Source organism: Argiope bruennichi, chromosome X2 (genome assembly GCF_947563725.1).
Source record: "Argiope bruennichi chromosome X2, qqArgBrue1.1, whole genome shotgun sequence".
Lineage (NCBI taxonomy): Eukaryota > Metazoa > Arthropoda > Arachnida > Araneae > Araneidae > Argiope > Argiope bruennichi.
Window position 1 is genome coordinate 66944110 of NC_079163.1, and position 25271 is coordinate 66969380.

The following is a 25271-nucleotide window of genomic DNA, read 5'->3' on the forward strand; positions in this document are numbered from 1 at the left end:
GCCAATATTTTTGTCTTACCTGAAAAAGTAAATGCTGGGGTCCTAAATGAAAATACTTTTCATGATAATATCTTACAATAATTTCAGTTAATTTACCCTTTGAGGGTAATATTATGGGATGTTTCCCTGAATATGGCAATTGGGAATTTTCCAATCTTCCTCCAACCCTCAATATACCTTTATCATCTAGAAAGGGAGATAAATTTAAAATCTTACTCTTATTGGAAATTTCATTATAAGACATTAATGATATCACTTCTGCAGAGAATTCTTCCAACTGACACTGTTTCAATAAGTAATTTTCTGCTTCTGACAGTTCCTCTGATGTCAGTGGACCCTTTTTCTTCTCTTGGTTTCTGCAATTTGACATAAATCTGGAAAGATAACTTAATATGCGAACTATAGTTACGGTTAATTACTACGGTTAATCTACGGTTAACGGTTATCTAAACGGTTATCTATTACTACGGTTAATAAGATAATCAAAAAAGGTTTTATTAGAATTTAAAGTCAAAACAATATTAGAATTCTCAGATTTGAGGTCAGGAAAGTAATCTTTTTCATCTGGCTCTGGACACTCACAAATAGTTTCAGAAAGTTCATCAGATAGTAGAAATGATGGACCATTCCACCACTTATTTTCACATATGAGAGATTTAGCACTGAGTCCTCTAGACAAGAAGTCTGAAGGGTTGTCCTTTCCTGGACAGTGAAACCAAGTATTAGGATTTGTCAACCCCGTGATTTCCAGAACTCTATTCTTTACAAATTGTTTCCACTTTCTATGTGAGCCTTTATCCAATACAGAACTATTTTGGAATCTGTCCAGTGGAACACAGTAAAGTCTTTTTTTCTGACCGATGATTTCTTGAACTTTGGAGCTCAGACGAGATGCTACCAATGCTCCCAGGAGCTCAAGCCGAGGCAATGTAACACTTTTCAGTGGAGCCACTCTAGTTTTTGAAGTGATGAGGTTAACATACACTTTGTCTTGCTTCTTTAATTTCACATAAACTGAAGCACCATAGGCAAGTTTTGAAGCGTCGCAAAATACATGAATTTCTATAGAGTCGTTTTTCTCTTCAGTTGTAGAATCAAGAACTAATCTTGGTATTTTTAGTTCATCCAACAGTGGTAACTCTTTACACCACTCCAACCATATTTCTACAATTTTGGGGGGTAAAATTTCATCCCATGTGATTTTCGTTTCCCAAAGTTCTTGGATGAGACACTTGACTCTAATAGTAAAGGGTGTAAGTAACCCAAGTGGGTCAAATATTTTTCCGATGGCTTGCAAGAGGGATCGTTTAGTAATTTTACTGGCAGTAATAAATTCCAGTAAACTTGTTGTGTCTAGAGTGAAGCAATCGTCTTGAGTTTGCCAAGCCATACCTAGCACTTTTGTCTTGTTACTTCCTAAGCAGATGGAAGTATCAATGGGATAAGTATCGAGACCCTCTGCTACCCACTGATTCATCAAAGCCGAATCATTGCTGATCCATTTTCTCATTTCCATTACCGCTTCCTTCATGATATTCTTAGCATGGCGAGAAATAAGAAGAGCTTCTTCTCGATTGTCTTGACCCGTAATCCAGTCATCTACATACATGTAAGAATCTAGATGGTTTACAGTAATAGGATACTCTTCTTCATATTTCGTAATGTGATGTTTCACTGTAGCTGCAAGTAGAAATGGACTAGCATTTACGCCGAAAATCACTCGGTTAAAACGATAAACTTCAAGTACTGGTCTTTTCTCAGTACGAGGATCACTTGGTGTCCATAAGAAACGCACTGCATCTTTATGTTTATCCGCCAAGCAAATTTGAAGAAAAGCCTGCCGAATGTCGGATGATATTGCTATTTTGTTGAGCCTAAAATTTATTAACACATCTAGAAGGTTTGGATATAAATTGGGCCCTGGCCACAGACAATCATTTAAAGAGAGCTCGTTGGCTTGATGAGATGTAGCATCAAATACTATACGTGTAGAAGTTGTGACCCTATCTTCTTTTTTCACTACTTGATGAGGCAGATAATAAATTGGTTTATCTTTACACAGTTCAGAAGTATCTACCTTTTCTATTATGCCCTGGTTTAGATAGTCCTGAATAATTTCTTCATATTTTAAATGAAGATCCGTATCTTTCTGTGATCTCCTCCACAAATTTTGAAATCGTTGTTTAGCTACAATAAGATTATCAGATAATTCTTTAATATGTTTATGGAAAGGTAACTCTACAATGTATCTGCCGTTGTTGTACTGCACTGTATCATTAAATATTTTTAAAGCCTGATCTTCATGGATGCATGGATCATCTCTTATACCTAATGATTCAAGATCAAAAAATTGTTTTAACGTATCTTCTATAGAATTATTGTTGAGAAGAAAGCAAGATTCTAAAGCATCGATAGTTTTCGCCTCTTCTAGTCGTCCACTCGCAATCCAACCGAATTCTGTTTCTCTAAATAATAATTCCTCATTCACCCTGTAAAAATTATCTTTCATTATTCTGAAGAAAACATCCGCATTCAATAAAGCCTGAATCTCTTTTGCCTCAAAAAACTGAGGATCAGATAGTTCCATATATTTAGGAATTTCCATTTTTGAAACATCTAAAGTAACGTTAGGAGTAAGTCATGTTATTTTTTCTGTTACAAGAAATTTGGCATTTTCCATAAAATTTCCATTTTTATTTGAAGTTAGAGTATTCAGTCTTCCTTTTAAATTTTGTTTCGTTGAATTAAGCCCCGAGACTGAAGTTTGGATTTTTCTAGTTTAATTCCAAGAATTTCGCTCAATTTCTTACTAAAAATATTAATATTTGAAGCGGAATCAAAAATGTAAGTACATTTTATTAATGTACCTTCTTTATTCTGCAAGAAGATATTTCCAGTTGCCAATAGAACACTTTTCTTTTTTTGGCGAGACAAACTATTTAACGTCGTACTACAGAGCGCAGAAGGAATTTTGTTCTCCCCCGGGAGTTCTGTTTCTTTATTTTTTATTTCCGACTCACCCCAAGAAGGGGTCGGGTTGTTTACACTTTCCGAAACATATGGCTTTCGTCTCTCGCTTGTCTGTCTGAAACAGATCGTTTTAGAATGCTTCAGACCGCAGCTGCATACGTACTTCGAATTGCATTCATTTTTCTTATGGTTTTTACGGAGACATAGCTCATACAATTTATGCATTCTTACTAAATTAAATCTTTTATCTGGGATTAATTCTAGGAATTTAGGGCATCGATATACTGGATGTGGATTTTTTTCACAAAAAATTATGCAGCTTTTATTTTCAATATTTTGTTTAACAAGTAAAGTTTTAGTTTTAGTTTTAGTCGAAAAATTGAGAGGTTTTTTGATGAATGATTTTGTTTCAACGGCACAATTCCTAGTTACCGATAAAAGTATTGCTTCTCTTTTTTCTAAAAATGCAATGAATTGTTCAAATGCAGGAACATTTTTATGATCTTGGCTTAATTCAAAATTCTTTCGAGTTTCTCTATCTAATTTTTTCAGCATTATGTTAATTAAGAAAATATCAAATAAATCATTTTGTTCATATTTTATCAATTTTAACGCTCTCAGATTTTTTTGAATACAATCGATCATCTCGCGTATTTCTTTTGGATTCTCATGCTCTATCTTCTTAAAATCTAATATTGACTGTACATGAATGTCAATTATTAATCTTTTATTGTCATATCGAGATTCTAGGGCTTTATACAAAGAAGTAAAAGTGTCAAATGAAGTTGCAAATTCTTTAATTTCATTAGAGAGACAAGAATTCAAATAGTAGTTTCTGCGACTGTGTTAGTTGTTCATTTGATGTAATTAAATCGTCGAATTGACTTCTAAAGTTACTGAACTGTTCATAATTTCCCGAAAATGTGGGAAGTATTATCGGTGGGATCTTTGTCGGTATATTAAAAGTTTCAGTTTCGTTTTTGGAATTTGAAGTCACAGAAGGAGGTTTACAAGACTTAATTAAAGTTTTAATTCTTACCTCCAAATCCTCGAGGCGGACAATCCAGTTCAAATGAATTTCTTCTTATACTGATGACATTCTGCGGCAGCTGGTCGATTTTTTTCAGTTTCACTTCTAAGTCCATTAAGCTTGTGTCTTCTGACACTTTATCCGCAAAGTTTTCAATTCTTGAAATACTTCCTTTTAGGGAAGTTTTTGCTTTATTTAATTTAATTATAGTATCCATGGTTCGTCTCACGATCGACTGGACCAGAAAATGGTCTGGCTTAAAATCCAGATTCCATTTGATAAAATAACGACGGACCAGTGTTGCCTTTTTCTAAATTATTTATTGACATCACACAAGACAACACAAAACATTAATATAAATTACAGTAAATTTTGTTATTGTGGGTTTTAATTCATACTTTAGCACCGTGATTACCCACGTCTGTTATTGCCGAAATCCCGACGGCGTCTCCCCGGGTTTCCCCTTGTTTACACTCATGATTACATGACCGGTTGGGAGCACGCATGCGCCAACACATCCTATTGCTCAGTATGTCCAACATTCTAAGCATTTATTGGAATTAGATGAGATAAAACACTATCAAAATTTAGACAATTTAGATAATACTAAATATAAAAATATTAATGATGTAGTTAAAGAGAAAAATTGTTTAAAATAGTTGTACCTTTTTCTCTTAGGAGAAACATTTTTCAAAAGGCTCATGAACAATTCGGGCATCTAGGCACTCAAAAAATAATAAATTTAATTACTTCTCAGTATTATTGTCCCCATATTACTCAAGAAATCGCACTTTTTGTCAAGCATTGTGATGTTTGTCAAATAAAAAGAAAAAAGCAAAAAAGATTTGGCCTCTTACAGGCTGTGCCTCCCCCCACAGATTGTCCTTTTGAATGTGTTTCTGTCGATACTGTTGGTGGATTTAACTATTACAATTCAACTAAAACATTTCTTCATACAGTAATTGATCATGCGACTAGATATGTTTGGGTTTTTCCTTCCAAAAATGAAAATTCTGTAACTTATATTAATATATTAAAGCAAGTTTTCCAAATTCAGGTTCCTTCCAAATTATAAACTGGTAGAAATGGTGCTTTTACCTCATCTAAATTCAAACATTTCCTCATAAATTACAGTGTCAAGCATATGTTAACATTTTCACATCATCCACAAACTAATGGGAAATGTGAGAGAGTTAACCAGTCAATAGTAACTAAATTAAAGTGCAAGGTCAATTCTTCTCCTACTAAAATTTCTTGGACAAGACTTCTAAAACAAGTAATTTAAAACTCCATTCAGTAAACTAAACTCCATTCAGTTACAAAATTTCCTCCTGCATATTTGTTATTTGGCACTTTTCCTAATTCTCCTCCCTTAACTCAAAATCAATTCTATCCTCCAGTAGAAGAAGCCAGAAAATTAGCTAAAGATAATTGAATAAAATATCATGATAAAAATAAAATAAGATATGTTACTAGATTTATAGATTCTCCATTCAACCCTGGTGACATGAGGAATTTAATGATGATGTATGAGGAATTTAATTACCAAATCGTAGAAAATTATCTCCAGTATTTTCAGGTCCTTATGAAATAGTAACAAAAATTTCAGATGTAAATTATGAAATAACTAAACCAAATGCATTAGCAAACAAAGCTACTGATATTGTCCATGTATCAAAATTAAGAACATATTATTCACCAGAAAAATTAAAATTAATTCATGAATAATAATTTTTTAAAACTCCTTTTATTTCCCGTGTTTCTTCTACATAATCCCCAACTTAGGTTGGCCCGTTGTCTCCACTCGTAAGAGTTAGTTTTTCTTTTCTTCATGATGATGGTGTGATAGGCGCCATCACAAAATAAATTCAAATACAACAGTCTTATTGAGATGCGAGTAAAGGGTCAACCTCACAATTAATTTCTATCTCTTTCTATTTTTATCCTGGATATGTTGTTGTCCACTTTGGAAATAAATATTCCTGGAATTCCTTTTGAATCTCATATTATTATTTTCAGATTCAAGTGTTACATACAAAAAACAGAACTATGTTGATATATTATTATTATATAAGTTCAATTTATTATTCCATTATTTTACATCCACTTTGATAATTTTGGTGAGCCTTCTACTATTAAAGGATACTGTGAGCAAGTATTCTTTAGAGACATTCTTCACCAAATAGAGACAATCTTACAGAATGCGAGACAATAGACTAAGTTTTTGCAGAATATCATTTTTGTATTGCACATTTTAATATTATTATTTTTGGTGTTGTTGAATATTTAAGTTTATCTAATATTTTCACAGATATCACTTTATCTTTTTTATGCTTTACACAATCTTGTTCAAAATTATTTTTATATTTATGTAAAGGTAAGGGAAACTTGGGAATAAATTTTAATATGCCTTTAAATTTTAATTTTTCTTACTTGAACACCACTGTAAGGTATGGCTGTGTGTCGAGGGCCCCGACGCACTTCCACGTCTTGCGGTGGGGGGGATTCTAATGATATTTTAAACTTTAATTTCAATTTAATTAATTTACAAGGCTTTATCTTAATTTAGCCCATAGTGACTTCATTCTAAAATATTCTCTTATTTCGTGATCCAATTCCACTTTCTCTATTTAATTAATTCAAGAGAGCTTTGTAAAATTGCTAAATCGGCTAAAAGCCTAACTTTCCGACACTTCGCGTCAAGGGCTAGAAAAATGTCAAGTAAGCACATTCTTTTTAAAACATCCTTGTGTTTCCCCTGCCTTGTCGGAGCGTGTAGCGAAAATCCCTATTGAAATCTCATTGTATATAAGCACTATGGGGAAATATTTTCCTTATCAATTTCTCAGGTTATATAAGACCAGGGATAAAATGTTCGAGAGCTTTTCCCTCATTCCTGTCTTTGTTGTTCTGTGTTGTGTGTGTGTGTGTATATATATATATATATATATATATATATATATATATATATATATATATATATATATATATATATATATATATATATATAGGGTGTTGCTGAATTCAACCGACAAATTCAGATGGGTGATAGTAGGCATCAAGAGGATAAAGAATCACCATACAACATGGGGTCCCAAACGTCGTTTAGGGGGTGAAAATCGCAAAAATATGGGGAGTCGGAGAACTGTTGGAAACTGTAAAAAATTAATAAAAAAATAATAAATGTTCTTTCAACTATGAATTTTTTTTAAGTGAAAGCACATTCCTAAAGGCTATTTTTCATGTTAGCAACATGCCTATTTGATGAACCAGGGGGTCGTAAATTATTGAAAACGAAAAAATAGTTTAGAACCCTTATCTGCAAAAACATTAAAGCTTTAAAAAAACTAAAAGCTTGAAAATATAAAGAATTTTATACTCTTTAATTTGATATAAGTCTGTAGTGTGAATACTGAGGAGGTTTTAAGATCTTCAAGAAAAACTAAAGTGTTTGCCGGGAAACATCGCTGCAACATCGGCACCTATGTTTTCAGAGGGTGTTGCCAAATTCGAAAGATAAATTTAGAGAAGTGATAGTAGGCATTAAGGAGATGGAAAATTATCATAAATCCTAGGGTCGCAAGAGACGTTTATTCTGTGAGAATCACAAAAACAGACATCGAAGAGACAATTAGCTTGGCGAAGAGAATGGCCCAATGAATGCGAGGAATTTGGACAAGGTAGTCGAGAAGAAGAAGCTTTCTCGTAAGTAAATTTTCCATGCTTTCTAGGAATATAAAAGCAGAGAGCATTGTAGAATTGATGGTTCGAGGAATATAAAAGCAGCTTCTATTCATTAAGGAGCAGTGCAGAATTGATTGTCGATAAGTTTCATTCGCAAACAACATTTCACAAATGACGAATATGCGGATATGCATTTAATTTACGGCCGAGCGGATGGTAATGGACGCCTAACACAAAAAATATACCAAGAGCAATATCCAAGTAGGCGTTGTCCACACCACAGCATCTTTGCAAATATTGAACGATGATTGCGGGAGACAGGATCCTTCAAAATAACTAGACCAAATGCTGAGTAAGAACTAAGTGTGCGCACACCTGAAACCGAAAACCGAGTTTTGCAGCGCTTTGCCGATACCCCATCGAAGAGCACGAGATCAGTTGAAGCTGAATTGGGTATTCGGCACGAAATGGTGTGGAAAGTCATGCATGCTGAAAACATGTACCCCTTCCACTTGCAGAAAGTCCCACTCCTATGCGATGACGTTTTCCCACGTCGGATGGAGTTCGCACGCTGGTTGCTTGGTGCCACACAGGAAGATGTCCTCTTTCCTGAAAAAATTTTATTCTTAGATGAAGCCTGCTTTACTATAGAAGGCGTCTTCAACACGCACAATGCACATATTTGGTCCTCCGAAAATCCTCATATCACTCTCTCGTCAAACGTGCAGCATAAATTTAGTATTAACATCTGGGAAGGAATTCTCGGAGATCATCTGTTGGGACCGTATCTTATGCCCGAACGCCTCAGTGGCGCAAATTACCTTGTTTTCTTGCAGCACGTCCTTCCGGATTTACTGCAGGGAATACCGGTCATTGCATGCCAGAACATGTGGTTAATGCACGATGGCGCACCAGCGAATTTTTCGAATTCTGTGCGTAACTACCTAGATGATACATGTCCTGGGATGTGGATTGGAGGCGGCGAACCTATTGAGTTTGAGCGCGTCCGGCGGTCCTTTAAACGTCGGTGTCGGCTGTGTAATGACCTTCGCGGCCGCAATTTTTATAAAAAGTTTCTCATCGTCTCCTTTCTTATGTTAAAATGTCTCTGCTGTAAATGTATGCTGTATCTGTATTCCACCAAATAAATTTTCAGCGTCGTTTGCAACTTTATATTTCTTTGGAAATTCTTATCGCCTTGATGCTTCCGATCACTCCTCAGAATTTTCCAGTAGAATTTTGCAACATCGGTGCCGATATTGCAGCGATCTTTCTCGGCAAACCTTTTAGTTTTTTTTAATATCTTATAACCTTCTCTGTTTTCACATAACAGAGTTATATCAAATTAATGAGTATAAAATTCCTTATATTTTCAAGCTTCTATTTTTCTTAAAGTTTTAATACTTTTGCAGATAAGGGTTCTAAGCTACTTTTTCATTTTTAATAATTTACGACCCCCTGGTTCAACAAATCTGCATGTTACTTACATGAAAAATAGCCTTTCAGAATGTGCTTTCACTTAAAAAAAAATTCATAGTTGAAACAACATTTGTTATTTTTTTTATTAATTTTTTACAGTTTCCAACAGTTCTCCGACTCCCCATATTTTTGCGATTTTCACCCCCTAAACGACGTTTGGGACCCCATGTTGTATGGTGATTATTTATTCTCTTGATGCCTACTATCACCCCTCGGCAAGATTATGTGTGTATATATATATATATATATATATATAGCGCACACACAACACAGAGAGAAATGAGGAAAAAGCTCTTAGACATTTTATCCCTGGTCTTATGTAACCTGAGATTTTGATAGGGAAAATATTTCTTCATAATGCTAATATATTATTAAGATTCTGGCAGGGATTTCTGACGCATGTCAATCATATGTAAGGGAAACACAGGGATCTTTTAAAAAGAATGTGCTTACTGAACATCTTTTTACCCCTTCACGCCGAGCGTGTGAAAGTTTCGGCGTTTAGCCAATTCAGCAGTTTTATAAAGCTTATCTTGAATTAATTAAGTAGAGAAAGTGGAATTGGATCACGAAATAAGAGAATTTTTTAGAATGAAGTTACTATGGGCTAAATTAAGATAAAATCTAGAAAATTAATTAAATTGAATTTAGAGTTAAAATATCATTACACACACACACACACACACACACACACACACACACACACACATATATATATATATATATATATATATATATATATATATATATATATATATATATATATATATATATATATATATATATATATATATATATATATATATATATATATATATATATATATATATATATATATTAATATTTTGGAAAACTTTTTCACTAAATCTCTGAACTTTTTCAAAATGCTTTCAATCAATAAGAAATTTTCAGATTGAAATAGCTCGATCTGTATTATTTAAAGTCTTGATAATGGTTGAAGTCTAGAATCTATAATGGTTAAAGAATTGACTTCAGACCAAACAAAATCTATTACCTTTAATTTTTTTAGAGTAGCAGTGCCCATTATTATTAATTTCATGTTCAGAAGATATTAGTTAATTTTCAAGCAAATTCTCCCACCCCCTTCTTCTCTATTGTTTAGAAGCGTAATTCGCAATAAAAAGTATTGTTACGAAATTTCAGGTTCGTTTGGATAGTGGAAGTTATATGGCGTGGAGAACGCTCAATCAGCAGGCGGCAGTAGAAAAAAAAACAACGACGTTTATTTACACGAAGACACACAGGACAGCACAAAGACGACAACTATATACAGCACAGAGAGACAATTATCTTCAGCCTGCGAGACGTGCAAACAGCAACACACAACAAGACTCTATTGCAGACAGTAGCGCACAGCTTAGTTTAGCACTAGCTTGACTCCGTCGCTGCTCTGCTAATGCCAGGAAGACCAGTTCTTCACTGTCGATTCCGACTACGACTACTCTGGCAGCTGCGGCTGCCTCCTTTTATAGGTCTCAGGAGGCGGGGCTAGAAGCCTCTCAACCAATTAGGAACGTTCGAGGCGTATCTCGGTTTCTACTGGACGGATCGGGAAAATTCTCGATGTTTCGGGTATAATCTATTTTGGCACCAAAGTCGCCAAATTCGTCGCCAAGTCGTCAAGCTTCGGGACCTCCGACGCGACACCCGAACTCCGTCTAATACAGATGATTGTAAAACATTCTTTCTGATGATGGAACCAACTATGCTGTGAAGCAGAATTGCAGGTTTGTAACAGTATTCAGAAAAGTTGATATTTGGCTCAGTAATTATGTTTCAGGTATACAGTCTTTTGAATCGACTCGAAATTGTCTCATTTTAAATCATTACATTATACATTTTATTTTCTTTATGAAATATTTTAAGACATTTTTTTATCAGTTATAAGTTTAGAATATAACATTTTAAAGCATTGCATTCGCTCAAAATAATTTCCGTATATTTTAGGAATCTGTCTTATCATAAAAGAATCTTGTGCAACTTTTTTTTCCGTGCGTTGTTAAGTAAACGAATTTAAATTTGTTTTTGTTTTTGTTTTTTTATTTCTGATTCATTTTGAATTTCTTTATGATATTACGAAGTAATAGAAATAATTCATATACTAAAAAATTCGTATCTCTGCTTAAACTTATAAACGAAACCAAAAATGATAGGACACGTATATTTTATTTAAAAAACAGCGCCTTCACATATTTGATTGATCTGAGGAGATTTCAGGTTTTTAACAGATGTTGTCTGTGAGATTACAAGTCTTTTGAATGTGATTAATCATCAATCATTGACATGCCGTTTCGTCAACTAATGCTGTCGGAACTCAGAAGGATTGAACCATCACGGTTGAATTCGTTGCAAAACATTCAGCCAATCAGATAAAACATTTGAATAAATAAATAACTCGATATATATGCTTCTTATTATAGCTATCAGGAATGATTTAATTTATTTTGTGCTTAAGATATAAAATAGATTTTTAGCTTTTTTTAATAAAAAAATAAATAAAGAAAAAACTTTTTTTTTTTGATGACCATTTATTGACACTGACTAAATCGAATATTTGAGGAGTAACAATAGTTCAAATGATACTCTTTTTCTGTTGTTAAGTTAAATTAAATTATTGACTGATTTATTATTTTTATTTGAATAACTTTCAATTTTTAATAATCTGCACATGAACAATAAATATAGATAACATAAACGTATATAATTCATCGGATATTTTAAAGTTTTTCTTAATACTATACAAGAACCAAATCTGGAAAATACTTAATTATTTAATTTATGCATTAAATTAGGGTAATTTTATGTGCTATGTGAAGCATATAAGAATATCTTATAGGCTCAGCTAGATTTTTACACTCTTAATGAAAAAGATGAGTCATAGATAGTATCATTTTTACAAATACCACTATAAAATTATATTTAAATCAGGGGAAAAAAATCCGCAAAGACAGTTTTTTTTTTTTTTTTTTTTTTGAAAATTATGTAGATGCAGTGAGATTCATGGGGTTCTCAGTTGGATTACCCTGTTAAAGGGCAAAATACACAAAAATAAGAGCAGACTTTCATAAATCATAATCTTTAAAAGCTTTATAATTATAATATTTATATTAGCGAAATAAAGTATTAATCTTACTGTTATTTTTTTTAATTCCTAAAAGTATATAGTACTGCGAGACAGAAACATCGCATTTAGCTATGTCCTACACGATACCGATTTTTTAAACTTTTTCTATGAAACAAGGCTAAAAAGTTTACAATAGACATTTTAAAAAATGTAGAATTTATTTTAAAATATACGAATGTTAATTTGAATTATTTTAGTTTTGATAGTAAATATTTTATAATTAATGCAGTTTTAGGATTTTTTTAATAAAGTGCGTTTCTTTTATTCAAACTTTCTCTGAAAAATAAAATACTATTTCAATAAAAATAATGCGCAGACAACACAATCTAGAATATACATGACTAACAATCGAAATGCTGGTTGCAACTCTTTTTCAACAATTTTTCTTCCTTTAATTTCAGAAATTTCGATTCGAATTTTTTTAATCATTAGTTTAAATTGATTGAGACAGTAAACATTACAGGTATTTTCTTGAAATGACTTTTATACAAATTTATAAGAGTATATTTTCGAGTCTAATGATTTCAGTTCTCTTTTATATACCTCTAGAACACTTTGTAGAAGGAGGTGGGGGGGGGGGAGTAGAAGAAATGTTATGTTAAATTGGTAATTTTTTAACTCCATTTAAATTTTTAAAAAATTAAAGAAAATCAATTTATAGCAAAAAAAATAAATAAATATTTTTAATGTGAACCCATTTTCCCGTTAAATTCCGAAATCCACGAAACTTTACTAAACGAAGCATTTTTTCTATGCCAACCATAATACTGATGATATATAAACAAAAGTATTTATATATATACGTGATGCTAGCATTTAGAATTTCTGTAATGCAGTAGAAGAATATTTATATTTGGATTAATTTCTGCGCATCACCCAAGATGTTTTTAAAAATCCATGAAGAGAAATTTATCATTAGCAATTTATTTAAAATATCCCTTTTATTTTTAAAAGAGCTTAAAAAGAAGCTATAAATCTTTTTTTTTAACTTGGGAAATCATGCAGAGCAATGGAATTCTCATGATAACCAAGCACAAAAAATTTAATTATGCGAATATCAAATCGTTTCAATCATGGAAAAATAGTAATTACAGGGTTTATATACATTTAAGGATATCGCATATGTATTTTGTTTGGAGCATTAAATATCTGCAAAAACTTGTTTAAAAAACAAGTAAATATTTTTCTGTGGAGACTTGAGTGCGAAAGAAATCTTATCTTCGTACAATGAGACAAGCCGCGCTTTGCTTCTAGCAATAGGACCATACTGTTTGTGAAATTTGAAATTCTCTGTATTTGATCAATAGGTTCCGCCACCCACCACAACTATTTGTGGGAGGTCTGTTCCAAGAACGTGCATCAATGTATAAGGGACATTCCCTATGCATGATTGAATTCTTGTTTGAGAGCTAACATTGGACAGATCGTATCTATTGTTACTTTCTATCGTGATCGAATTAAGACCTATAATTGAAATATCATCAGTAAGATCGTATCAAGTATTTGAATCTCACCCCTCTTTGAAAAGTATTGATCACTGGTATTTGTGATTTTTTGATATTGCTTACGTAATAACCGCTCTTAAAATATTCGTCATCCTTAGTGTGAGCAAGCGTTCTCTTGCATGAATATAATAAAAAGTAAATTTAGAAGTAAACTGACAAATAAAAATCTAGAGTCGTGCTTGAAACAAAACAACAAGCTTTCAAAAGGCATGAAAAGTCAATGCTCCCATTGATGTAACTATATTTGCGTTTTTATATGAATATTATTCAGTATTTAAAGCCGTTTATTTTAAATCAAAAATCAAACATATATAAACAATACTATAATATTAATTCGAAAATTTTTAGTGGCTTTTTAAAACCAGGAAAATTTTGTAAATTGTTGCTTTTGGCTCTTCCATTTCAATAGGTTGCCGACCCTGATTTAGATGATCCGTTCGTTTCGATCCGTACGTTCGCAGAGGACCCACTTCTAATACTCAGTTACTGCGCATACCGCATCAAGCAGGTATACCAGAGAGCTGTGCGCAGATAGGAAGGAACACAAAGTATCGACATATTGATTAGTTATTGTATCAGAAGTATCCCACTTGTAGCCTTTAAAAACTTTGTTATTTTCTTGAAATTTTACTTTTAAAAAATTGAAATTTTTCCTCCTGCTTTTCAGATGTAAAGCTGCTTTTGTGTAGGTAAAATATTGGAAGTGAAGGTGTCAAATAAGATGAACATTGAAGGTGTACCTCCAGAAAATAATGTTCATGAAATGAAAGCTGAACTTAGTAACTTAACTTATGAACTGAATACTGTTTATCGGTTAACCGAAGGAATGAAAGCACTCTGCATTTATTTTCACAATGAATATCCCGAAGAAACATCAGAAAATGATTTTGTAGAAATTAAAAATAAATGGAAACTAATAAGATCAGAATTGAAAAACAGGAGACTCAAAGAGAAAAACAATTCACTCATAGATGGAGAAAAGCATAAAAAAAACCCTGTTGTTGATGTTGCTTCTCAATTGGAACCAAATGAAATTGAACGATATTTTATTTCTATAATAACATTATTTTTATATGAACATCCAGAAGGTGTGAATCTGAATGGCATTTATTCTTATGCAAATAAATTTTTTAAATATGCTACTGTAGTAGATATAGAAAATGTGTTGAAGAAATATCCACAATATTTTGAAGAATCCTCGCCAATTGAGTCTGTACACATACACAAAAAAATGAGACTTATAAATGTATCAACCAGGAAACCTTGACAGAATTACTAAATGAATTGTAAATATGTATTCAAAAATGTTTTATTTTGGTTTGATTGACAATAACAGTTTGAAATCTGATCTAGATAAGTCTCAATTTATTTTATGTTAAATTGATGAACAGTTGCTAAAAGATCTATCTATAAGAAGGAATGGAGGTTTGTTTTCCGGTGTATGCTCCTGAACGGATTCTTAGCTTGTGCCGGGTTAACAAAATCAAAACACGAATATCACAAAAATCTATAAGACTACCATTTTAGTTTAAACAGTAAATATTTGTTTCAGTTCAGTTGAACTAAAAGACATCTTTCATGCATGAAGTAGTTGATGTACAACTTTAATTTTATGAATATGAACTTTTTATTTAAATTAGATGATGTAGAAAAAAAAAAAAACAATATTGTCTCAGTTACAGAGTTAAAGAATTTCTGTGCACTGGTTTGAAGCTTTTTGCAAGCATGTATATATATATATATATTCTGTTAGTACTGCAATTGTAGGCATCATTTCAAATGTACTGTTCTCTCTGCCTTTTGTAATGTCATGTTTCTCTTGCAATGCTTTTTGATACATCAATACAATTCCATTCCAGCACCACCCAATTTGATGTATCAATTCAATTCCGCCTTTATTTTTACTCTGTGTGAATGCAACTATTGCTCTGAGCACATTAATATTGTGAATTTTGCTGTATCTGAAGAAAATGTCCCTGAAAAAAGAATTATTGGATCTACTAAGAGAAGGTAAATATATTTTACTATCCTTGCTAACAGTAATGTTCTTTCATAATTAAATTATAATTTACAATGTCTGATCAGAATTTTAAATGTTTCAGTTTGCCACTGGTGTGTATTTGATATTTTTCAACAAATTTGAATTTCCTACTTTTTTAAATTCTGGTCTTTTGATGAAAATGCTCATTTCTATAATTTTCCCCTTTCATTTCTAAATGCTAATTTAATTACATGTGTTACATTATTCTACTAAAACGAGTGAAGTGTTATTGAGAAGCTGTAAAATTCCATATATGATTTAATTATAATGAAATAAATATTGACACTTGTTCTGCTGCAGTATTTTTTAAAACTTATCTTTTACTGAGGAAATATCATTTTATTATTTTGGTGTTCAATACATTTTTTTCTTAAAAAAGGAAGAATCCTGTTTAGAAGAATCTGGTTTTCTGTGGTATTTGTCAGGAATGTGTCTTCAACATGATGAGCCTTCAACAACTCATTCTTTCAGCTGTGTTCTGTACTGACAGATATTATAGAAATAATGTTATTAGAAAGATGGCCCTTAATCATTTCCATTAATTAATTTCCTGTGATTGCAAGATTTAATCCTTTCAATTGCTTTCTTTGGGATTTCTTTTAAAAAAATAATCTGCAGAAAAGAATTCATGAGTTGAGTGGATATAATATTAATAGGATTTTCAATGGATGTGTATCTGTTGCATTTACAGTTTAACTTAATGTGCCAGGCTAAATTTATTACATGGTTATCTTTTTATATTGCATCCACTTTGAGCAAATATTATATTAAAGGTTTTTTTTCATTAAAATTTTCCAACTTGTTGGTTATAACCATATTTTATGTATTTCATTTTGTAATGAAACAGGGATGCTCTTTTTATCATGCAAACTGTATTATATTAAATTTATTTTTTGAGTATCAGCAGTGTATCTGTTTCCAATAATCAGTAAAATATTTTTTTAAATAAAAAGTTATATTTTTAATTTCGTCTATTCATTTTAAAATTTGAAAACCTGACAGTTTCTTCCTGAAATAAATATAATCACAACTCTGATGAAGTGAAGAATAGTGTGCCCCCTAGTTTGTCGCCAATATGGCAACCCATCGGAACGCTCTTCTAGCAACCCTAATGCTGTTTTGTTTACTACTTTTTGCAATGGTTGAGTTATATATGAACTACAACTATATTATGAAAAATGATAAATAAAAAATAGTAAAAAAATATCGATTAAAGATTTTTATTTTGTTCTTTGTTATAATTAAAAGTTTATTAAATAAAGAAAGTTAAGCTTATAATTAAAGTTATTTCCTTCTTTCTTTTTTTTTTAATGTGAATACGAACAGAAAATATTTATTTTTAATTGTCATTATGTGCTTTAAAAAATCGTCTGAATTCTTAATTTACGAAATCATTAGCATTCTCACTTTAAAAGACTTTATTGACGACTTGGCATTGTTGGCGCAGCAAGGGGCACACTAAAATTCACTTTTACCCATAACTCTAATTTATTCTATTTACTTTGTTAAGTAATACATAAAAGAGTATATATATTTTTTAATGTTTATGTTAGGATGTGAAGATTTTTTTTTTACTGTTAATAAATAAGAGTTGTTGGCTGTATAAAATTTAGACACTTTTTTTTTTTTCAGAAGTTCTTTACAACATAAAAAAATAATTCTCATTATTATTATTATTTCAGTTAGAAGTATATGTTACTCTCTAATGGTTTAGAAATTTGCATTTGGTCCATATTTAGAATGGATTCCCAGTATATTTGTATCATTATTGTTAAGAATTTGCTCAGATCACTCACAGAATCTAATAATTGTACTAATTGTACCAATTTGAAAAACAATGCAAATTTAGCTTTCTAAATCTGTACTTTTAAATAGTCTTTCATTCAGATTTGAAAAGGCCCCAGAAGTTGCTTAACAGATACAAAACATATCAAATGTTAATTTATCAAATTCAACTACATCATTGGTTATTTCTTTTTTTTTTTTTTTTTTTTTTTTTTTTGCCAACGAATTTCAAACAAATTGCAAAATTCATTTTTATATAATTTAATAGCTTTAATTGCATATAGCTTAGTGATAAATTAATCGTACACAATTAAAGCTATTAAATAATATAAAAATGATTAATATAAATTATTTAATATTACAAAAGATTGTTAGATATAAGCTATTTAATAATTTTTATATGTTTTGAAATGAGTTTATGAATTGAATATCCTCCTATACACCAAATTACAATTTTAATTGAATAAAGTTATAAATGTCTTAATTTCTTTTAGTTCTGAATAAGAAGAAAAGTTGCAATTATTTATGTTTGTGTACATTATTGTTTTTTAATTATGGTGCTTTACAAACCAGTTTATCTCCTCAAATAAAATTTATCGAAAAATATAGAATGTCGGAAAAAATTCTTACAGGGTTCTTTTTGTTCAGGACTTTAGTTGTTTGTGAACAAATCCCAGTTTAAAAGATTTAATTAAAATTTCATTAACAGCTGTCTCAATGTAAATTACTTTCACATATCATTAATTAATGCTTTAATTTCTTTTTGGTTTGCATTTTTTCAATTGTGATAACATTTTTCAGGCGATAATAGGATTAAAAAATTCCCTACTCAAAAAAGATTGCAAGTGGAAAGAGTGTTTAGAGGGCCTGATATAATATTTGAAAAACAAAATGCTTTCATATGAAATGTAATAATTAAAAAAAAAAATTCCAAAATTAGAAAAAAGGGAAGGAGCTAACAATATTATCCATTTTAAATTTTTTGATAATGCATTTCAGCAGTTTCATATTGGGTTTTCAGTGATGTTATAGAATTAAAGATAAGCGATAATTTTTTTAATATCATTGTATGCCTGTAGTAGTTCTAAAAATCTTTTGTTGCTCTTTAAAATTCAATTTATATCAAAGGGACATTTTTCCGTAAATTCATTGAGTAAGTGGGGCGATTAAGCTGAACAAGCATATGTAATTACGAAAGAATTATGAAATAACAACTTTTTATCTTATCCTTGCTTATGATGATCAGAAATATGACTTCAATTGGATGTTCTGATGTCAATAGCATTTAAAAAAATATTTGACAAATATATTTGATTAGTTAAAACAATCCAGAGAATAATTTTCTCTACATAAAAATCTCTTGTTGATAATTCTTAAATTAATACAATTTTTGAAAAAAAGCATGTAATCAAGAAAACTCATAATATAAAATTATATATTTTTAATATATAATTTGTTGTTTTTTTAAAAATACTTTCTCATGTAAATATTACTGATATAAATGAGTTACATTTTATGTAATCTGACTATTTTAACTGCATTTATAGCAACTATGAATAATTTTGTTTTAATTTAGGAATTCAATAATTAGATGCATGCATTATATAAGGAAACAAATTAAATTATTAAATATTTGACATGTTTTAATTTCTTATGGAATTTTACAGAATTTGATGTCATATTTTCTTTAAATTGTTTATTTATTTAGTATCATTATTATTACTGATTAGGTTACCATATTTATACAGAATCTCACTTCTAGTGACTTTATTTATTAGATAATTAATAAATCCTTGTTAAGATATATGCTGCTATGCATAAGTTTGCAACTTGAGGCTGCCTTAAATTATCCTAATAATTTTAACATAAATGCAAGAAGTACTGGCACATTGTTAACTATTTTCTGATTATGCTACTTAATATATTAGCATGCATTCAGCAATTAATAGTTATCAATAGAATTACTACCAAAACTGAATACAGATATTTGCCTGTGTTTAATTTTCTTTATCATTAAATGCTGTATTGATTATTTATTAATTTTTACTGAAATCCACATATAAAATGTGTTCTTGTTTTTTGTTGCAGTATTAAAAAAATTGTTAAAGAAGAAAAAAAAAACAGAAAATGGGAATCAACTGAAATTGTAAAATTATTACATAGTCGATAAAAGAAAGGTAGTGATGGAATTAGTGCAATCTTGATGCTTAAATAAAAATGCATTTTCTTTTCTTTAATAAAAACGGAAGAATACATATGGTTTTCATTGCAGTATTTTGTATGTTTTTATTGCAGTATCTCAACAGGTAATTGAAAATTATGAAATATATTGCATTACTTTGAATGTATTTTAATCTGAAATATTTAAAAATTAATGCTTTTAATGCCAATACTAATGAATGTTGTGTATATCTTTGGGAGTCTCAAGTATTGTGCAATTGTGATAAGCAGGAATTGATAACAATTACACTGTTTTTTGTTTTTTTTTTCTTCTTTGAACTTAAGATATATTCTGTTAGAATTGATATACTAAGTAAGAGTGATGTTTAATAATCGCTGAATATGTTTTGAATCAAAAGAATGTTCCACTCGTGTTAATATACTAAGCAGTGAAATATATTTTTGGCATTTCAAAAAACCAAATTTGAAAAAAGTCAATTATTACAATTAAACACAAAATAGAAAAACTGATTTATATCAGGTAAATATGTTATTTGGGTTACAATTCTATTAATTCTAAAAATTAATAGAAAATTTCTTAAAATTGTCTTGAAATTAAAAATAACAGTGAAACTGTTTTAATAAAGCTGCAAAACAAAAATTACCATTAGAAGTAATATTAAATGTATCTAACAAATGTCTTAAAATACTTGTTCTGTTGATGAAAGTTATTGAATTTTATAATTTTCTGTTTCAAAAATTGTATTTATTTTATATTTGTGGTTTTTGGATTTCTCTCTGTCTCTGTGTATGTATATATACACACACACACAATAGTAGCCAATCAAGATGCGTCTTTCTAGATTATGTCATGTGTATGATTTCATATAATCACTTAAAGAATGATACAGTGATAAAATTCTTATTGCTAACCAATCAAATGTATCCCCTTTTCAACAACATCACTGCCCAATTTAAATTTATAGTGTCATATTGAAAAAAAAAAAAATGCAAATGGTACACTTTATTGACTTTTATGAAATTTTAGCCTTCAATGTTAAATGTTTTAATCTTTTTCCATTCCAGGTATTGGTCCTCCATTATTTAAAGATTCCTGAATGCCATGTCATGTTGTTGGCAGTATGTTTCATGAAATTAGTTATGAAAGTGACTTTTTTTAGGCAATGCAAGTTTTGTTCTGAACTTGCTTTTTGTTTTGTTTTTGTTGTTTTTTGAATGTTAAAAATAAACTCATTTAATTTTAATTATTGAACCATGATCTTTTAAATGATTATTATGAAATTAGATTCCTCTGAATTTATAAAAACTGAAAGTTTTCCATGAGTACAATTTGTATATCCTGTTCAAAAGAAAGTGCTTACTTGTATATTGTCATTTCTTATTCATATTAAGGTAAATTTCGTTTTATATATTTGCACATCTCTATTCACATTTACTATTGCTTAGAAATTTTGTCGCAGTATTTCTTATCTATACAAACATACATTAGACATTTCATTAAATTTTATTTTAATAATTGTAATGATTATTATTTAATAATGAATATATGTGTATTAAAATTAATAAAAAAAAAATATCTGTATTTGTTAAATTTTGATTTTTGTTGTAATGTTTGCTTTACTTTTTTTCTGTTAAATAAATTAGATTTATCAGTGGTTGTTAGGTTTATGTTTCAAATATGAATTTACTCTTTAGCCGATTTTGTAAGTAGCAATCTGTTTTGACCCGTGATAGCTCATTTTTTTGAAAACTGAATCACATATATAAATAAAACACGTACTCTTGGTCTGTATCACCATTGCTTTTTTTTTTAATACTCACAGGAACACACTAAAGGGTTACATCATTTGGCCACCTGATGGCGCTACAAAAATTAGTAGGTGGAATGTTAGGCTGGTTACACGCACAGCGTTTATTTCCGCTGCGGATATTTTATCGTTACCGTTCTCAGAAATCGAAGGTTTACACACACGGCGGTAAAATTTCCGTCGCCGTCGTAAGAAGCGGCGTAATTTCATCAACAAACAAATTTAATTTAACCGTTTTATTTAAACTATTTACTGCTTAAGTGTAATTTGAAATGAATAGTGCAGATTTTATCCTTATTGTTATTTTGTCATCGAATGAAGAGGAAAAGAAAAAAAATAGACTTATTTGTATTTATTTAATTAATGAAAAATAGAGAGGAGTTAGGAGCTTTTTACACGTTATTTGAGATAAAAGAAATTGGCGTTGAAATTCTTCAAACACTCCAGAATGTCGAAGACTTCCTTTGGTGGATTACATGGGAGACTAAAATATATTAGCACAAATATACCAAAATGAGGAATTCCATTCAGCCTGTAGAAATGCTGGCAATAACTTTTGAAATCTATAAGTTGGAGTATTAAATTGCATTAAGTACAATAAATGTTTCATTTACAATTATTTTCGTACATTGTTATTATAAAGTTTTGAAGGTAAATTTGTTTGTTGATGCAATCGCCTGAAAACGTACAAATATGAACAGAGATACGTTTTATACACATAAATATACAAATAGAAATTAATATTACTATATACTTATTATATAGTTAGTATTACCGTTCAGTTGTGTTAATGGGCATTACCGATAGTAAATGCCGTTTTATTTTGTGCTTGCCAGGCACAGAAAATCCAGAAGTTCCATACTTTTTTGTTGGAGATACTTCATTTGGGCTGCCTAAAAATTTGCTACGGCCATATGCTGGAACACATTTGACAGTCGAAAAGAAATTTCATCTACGATTTGTCAAGTAAGAAGATACACAGAATGAGCTTTTGATATTCTCAGCAATATATGGAGAATATTCCATCGACATTTTAATGTTCTATCACAATTTGTGCATGATATTATTAAAGCCTGTGTTATTCTTCATAATTATGTTGGGGATAGAGATGGATACACGATTGAATTTACAATATCAATTAGAGGATTGAAAGCAAACAATATGAGAAACATCCTATGTAGATGTTTTATTTCAAATGCAGGCATGATTTCCTGGCATACATCTACAATATAAAATATTCTTAATGCATATTAACGACAGATATCTGTAAAATAAGCCGTTTTGATATTTGAAACAAGTATTGCAAGGAAAAACGTTTTTCTTCGCATTATTTTTATTTACTTGTAAAATATTTTTGAATTATAAGTTTTTTTTTTTTTTTTTTTTTTTTTTTTTTTTGAAAAATGTAATATTGTTACTAATTTTCAAATAATGCTTATAGTTTTTATAAAAAAAAAAAAAAAAAACGTTTGTGAATATTAGCCAGCTTAGAAATAAAAAAGAATTTATAATTAAATCTATAAACAATAGTACAATGTAAATAAAATTCTCTGGAACTAGAGATACTACTATAATTTCTTGATTCTCAAAAAAAATTTTTTTTTTTCCACTCCAACTTTTTTTCTAGTAAGTACTTATAAGAAAGTATGGATTTCCCATTAATCGTTTCTCTTTTTCTTCTGATAAATCAAAGTCATTACAAATTTCATGCCAACCGCTGCGTTTCTGTCTTTAAAAATCCATAAAACTGGCCTTTCTTGGATTAAAGCAATTAAAATTTCATTATCGATATTTAACTCACTCATATTCATAATAGATAAAAATCTATTCATGCTTAAAAAAAATGTGTTTCACGCAGAAAGTTAAAACTTACTGTGAAAATGCAACTCTAGACGTTAAAAAAACGCCCCGTGCGTAAGTTTACATTTAATTATGTGCGCCAGTACTTGAACGGGTTGGTAAAAATACCGTTGTCGCCAGTGGCAACCGACGTCTGCACTGAGTTCGCCAAAGGCAAATTGACCGCGCCTTTATTTTCCACCAAATGTGTAAGCACTAATATAATTAAATACACTATTGTTGTTTTGGCGGCGACGGTGAATCAACTGCGTCGGAAAAATCCACTGTGTGTGTGTGTTACCAGCCTTATGCTGACTTACTGGCGCCAACATTTCCCCTCCCCCTTGAAATATCATTTCAAAATCTGCTGAAAATTACATAAAAATTTAACACATTACTTAATTAGATAGTGCAAAAATTTAATAATTACTTTTTACAGAAGAATACAAAATATGTTGCACACTTAAAATAAAATTGAAAATTGTATACAAAGCAATTCTAAAAAGAAAAGATATGAGATATTTCAATATATACGGTGAACAACTTTGAATATGCTTTATATGCCATTTTAAATATTAAATTCAATAATCAATTACACCAGATATACATTGATATTATTCACTTGGTAATAAACACATTTTTGAAATTGCCTTTTTTTTTTTTTACTCCTTGTGAAGTTTTTACAAATACTACTCTGTCTTTGCCGTCTGATCCATAAATTAAATCTTGTATTTTTCCCATTGTCCACTGGCAAGGGGGATGATTATCATTTTTGATAAGAACCATAGTTTCTCAAATTGCCATCTGTGTCTAATTTGCGAATTATTTAAATAATCTAATTTCCATTTTTTCCAAATTATTTGAACCATATTGCTCAGTTTTTGTCATTGAGATAAAAGTTTATCTTTTCTATCTGAATAATTTGGATGAAGAATACTATAGTCTGTGTATTTTCTGTAGGCGGTTCAAGGTCACATTTTCTACCTCGTTACTGGTTGCCTGCCTCGCAACGCTGAGACAGATAGCAGTGTCACTCTTTTTTTTTTTTTTTTTTTTTTTTTTTTTTTTACACAGCTGTTAAGGTGTTCCGAAGGTAAGGTATTCCTGAAACGTACTGGCGTTGAAAAAAAAAAAAGCTTTGTCGAAATTATGGCAACGGTGAAGGAGAAAGTGTGAAGAGTTGGGAAAACGAGTGTCCTTGAAACACCTACAGAAATTACACAGACTATAGTTATGGGACGGCCAATTAGAAAATGGCCTGTGGTCAAAATTGTTTCGATCAGATGGCAAAGGTGTCAATGGGAGACTGTTTAGAATACCTTCAATTTGAATAATAATAGTCAAAAACTGCTCAATTTTTAAACGCGCATTACCAACAACTCTCTTTAAATGGTGTTTGAAAGATTTAACCCTCCCACAAGCCACCGAAGTTAGGTGGCTTTAGTGGAATAAATGTTCCACGTCATTTGTTCAGTTGTTAAGTAATTAGCTTGTGGCTCAGGAGGTCTACCAATCATGTTTTGCAGGCGTTTTAAGTCTGAATTGGCCTCTTTGAAATTAGTTGCATTATCAGAATAGATAGAGGAAGTAACACCTCTTCTGCTAAAAAAGCTTTTTAAAGAGGAAATCATTGTATCTGCAGTTAAGTCAGTGACTATTTCCAAGTGGATTGCTTTACTAGCAAAACAAATGAAAATAGCCACATAACATTTTTGATAATTGCCTGTCTTCTGACTCTTGTATTTAATATAGAAAGGCCCACAAAAGTCTTTCCTCCTAACATAGGTAAATGGATAACTAGATT

At 30.5% G+C, this 25271-nt stretch overlaps 1 protein-coding gene across 1 annotated transcript; it reads right to left on the reverse strand.

The window, feature by feature from the left end:
- Positions 1 to 454: 454 nt before the first annotated feature.
- On the reverse strand, positions 455 to 2605 carry LOC129959796 (uncharacterized). Its single transcript, XM_056072688.1, has one exon. The coding sequence runs from the start codon at positions 2603 to 2605 to the stop codon at positions 455 to 457; it is 2151 nt and encodes a 716-aa protein (XP_055928663.1).
- Between the last annotated feature and the right edge of the window lie 22666 nt (positions 2606 to 25271).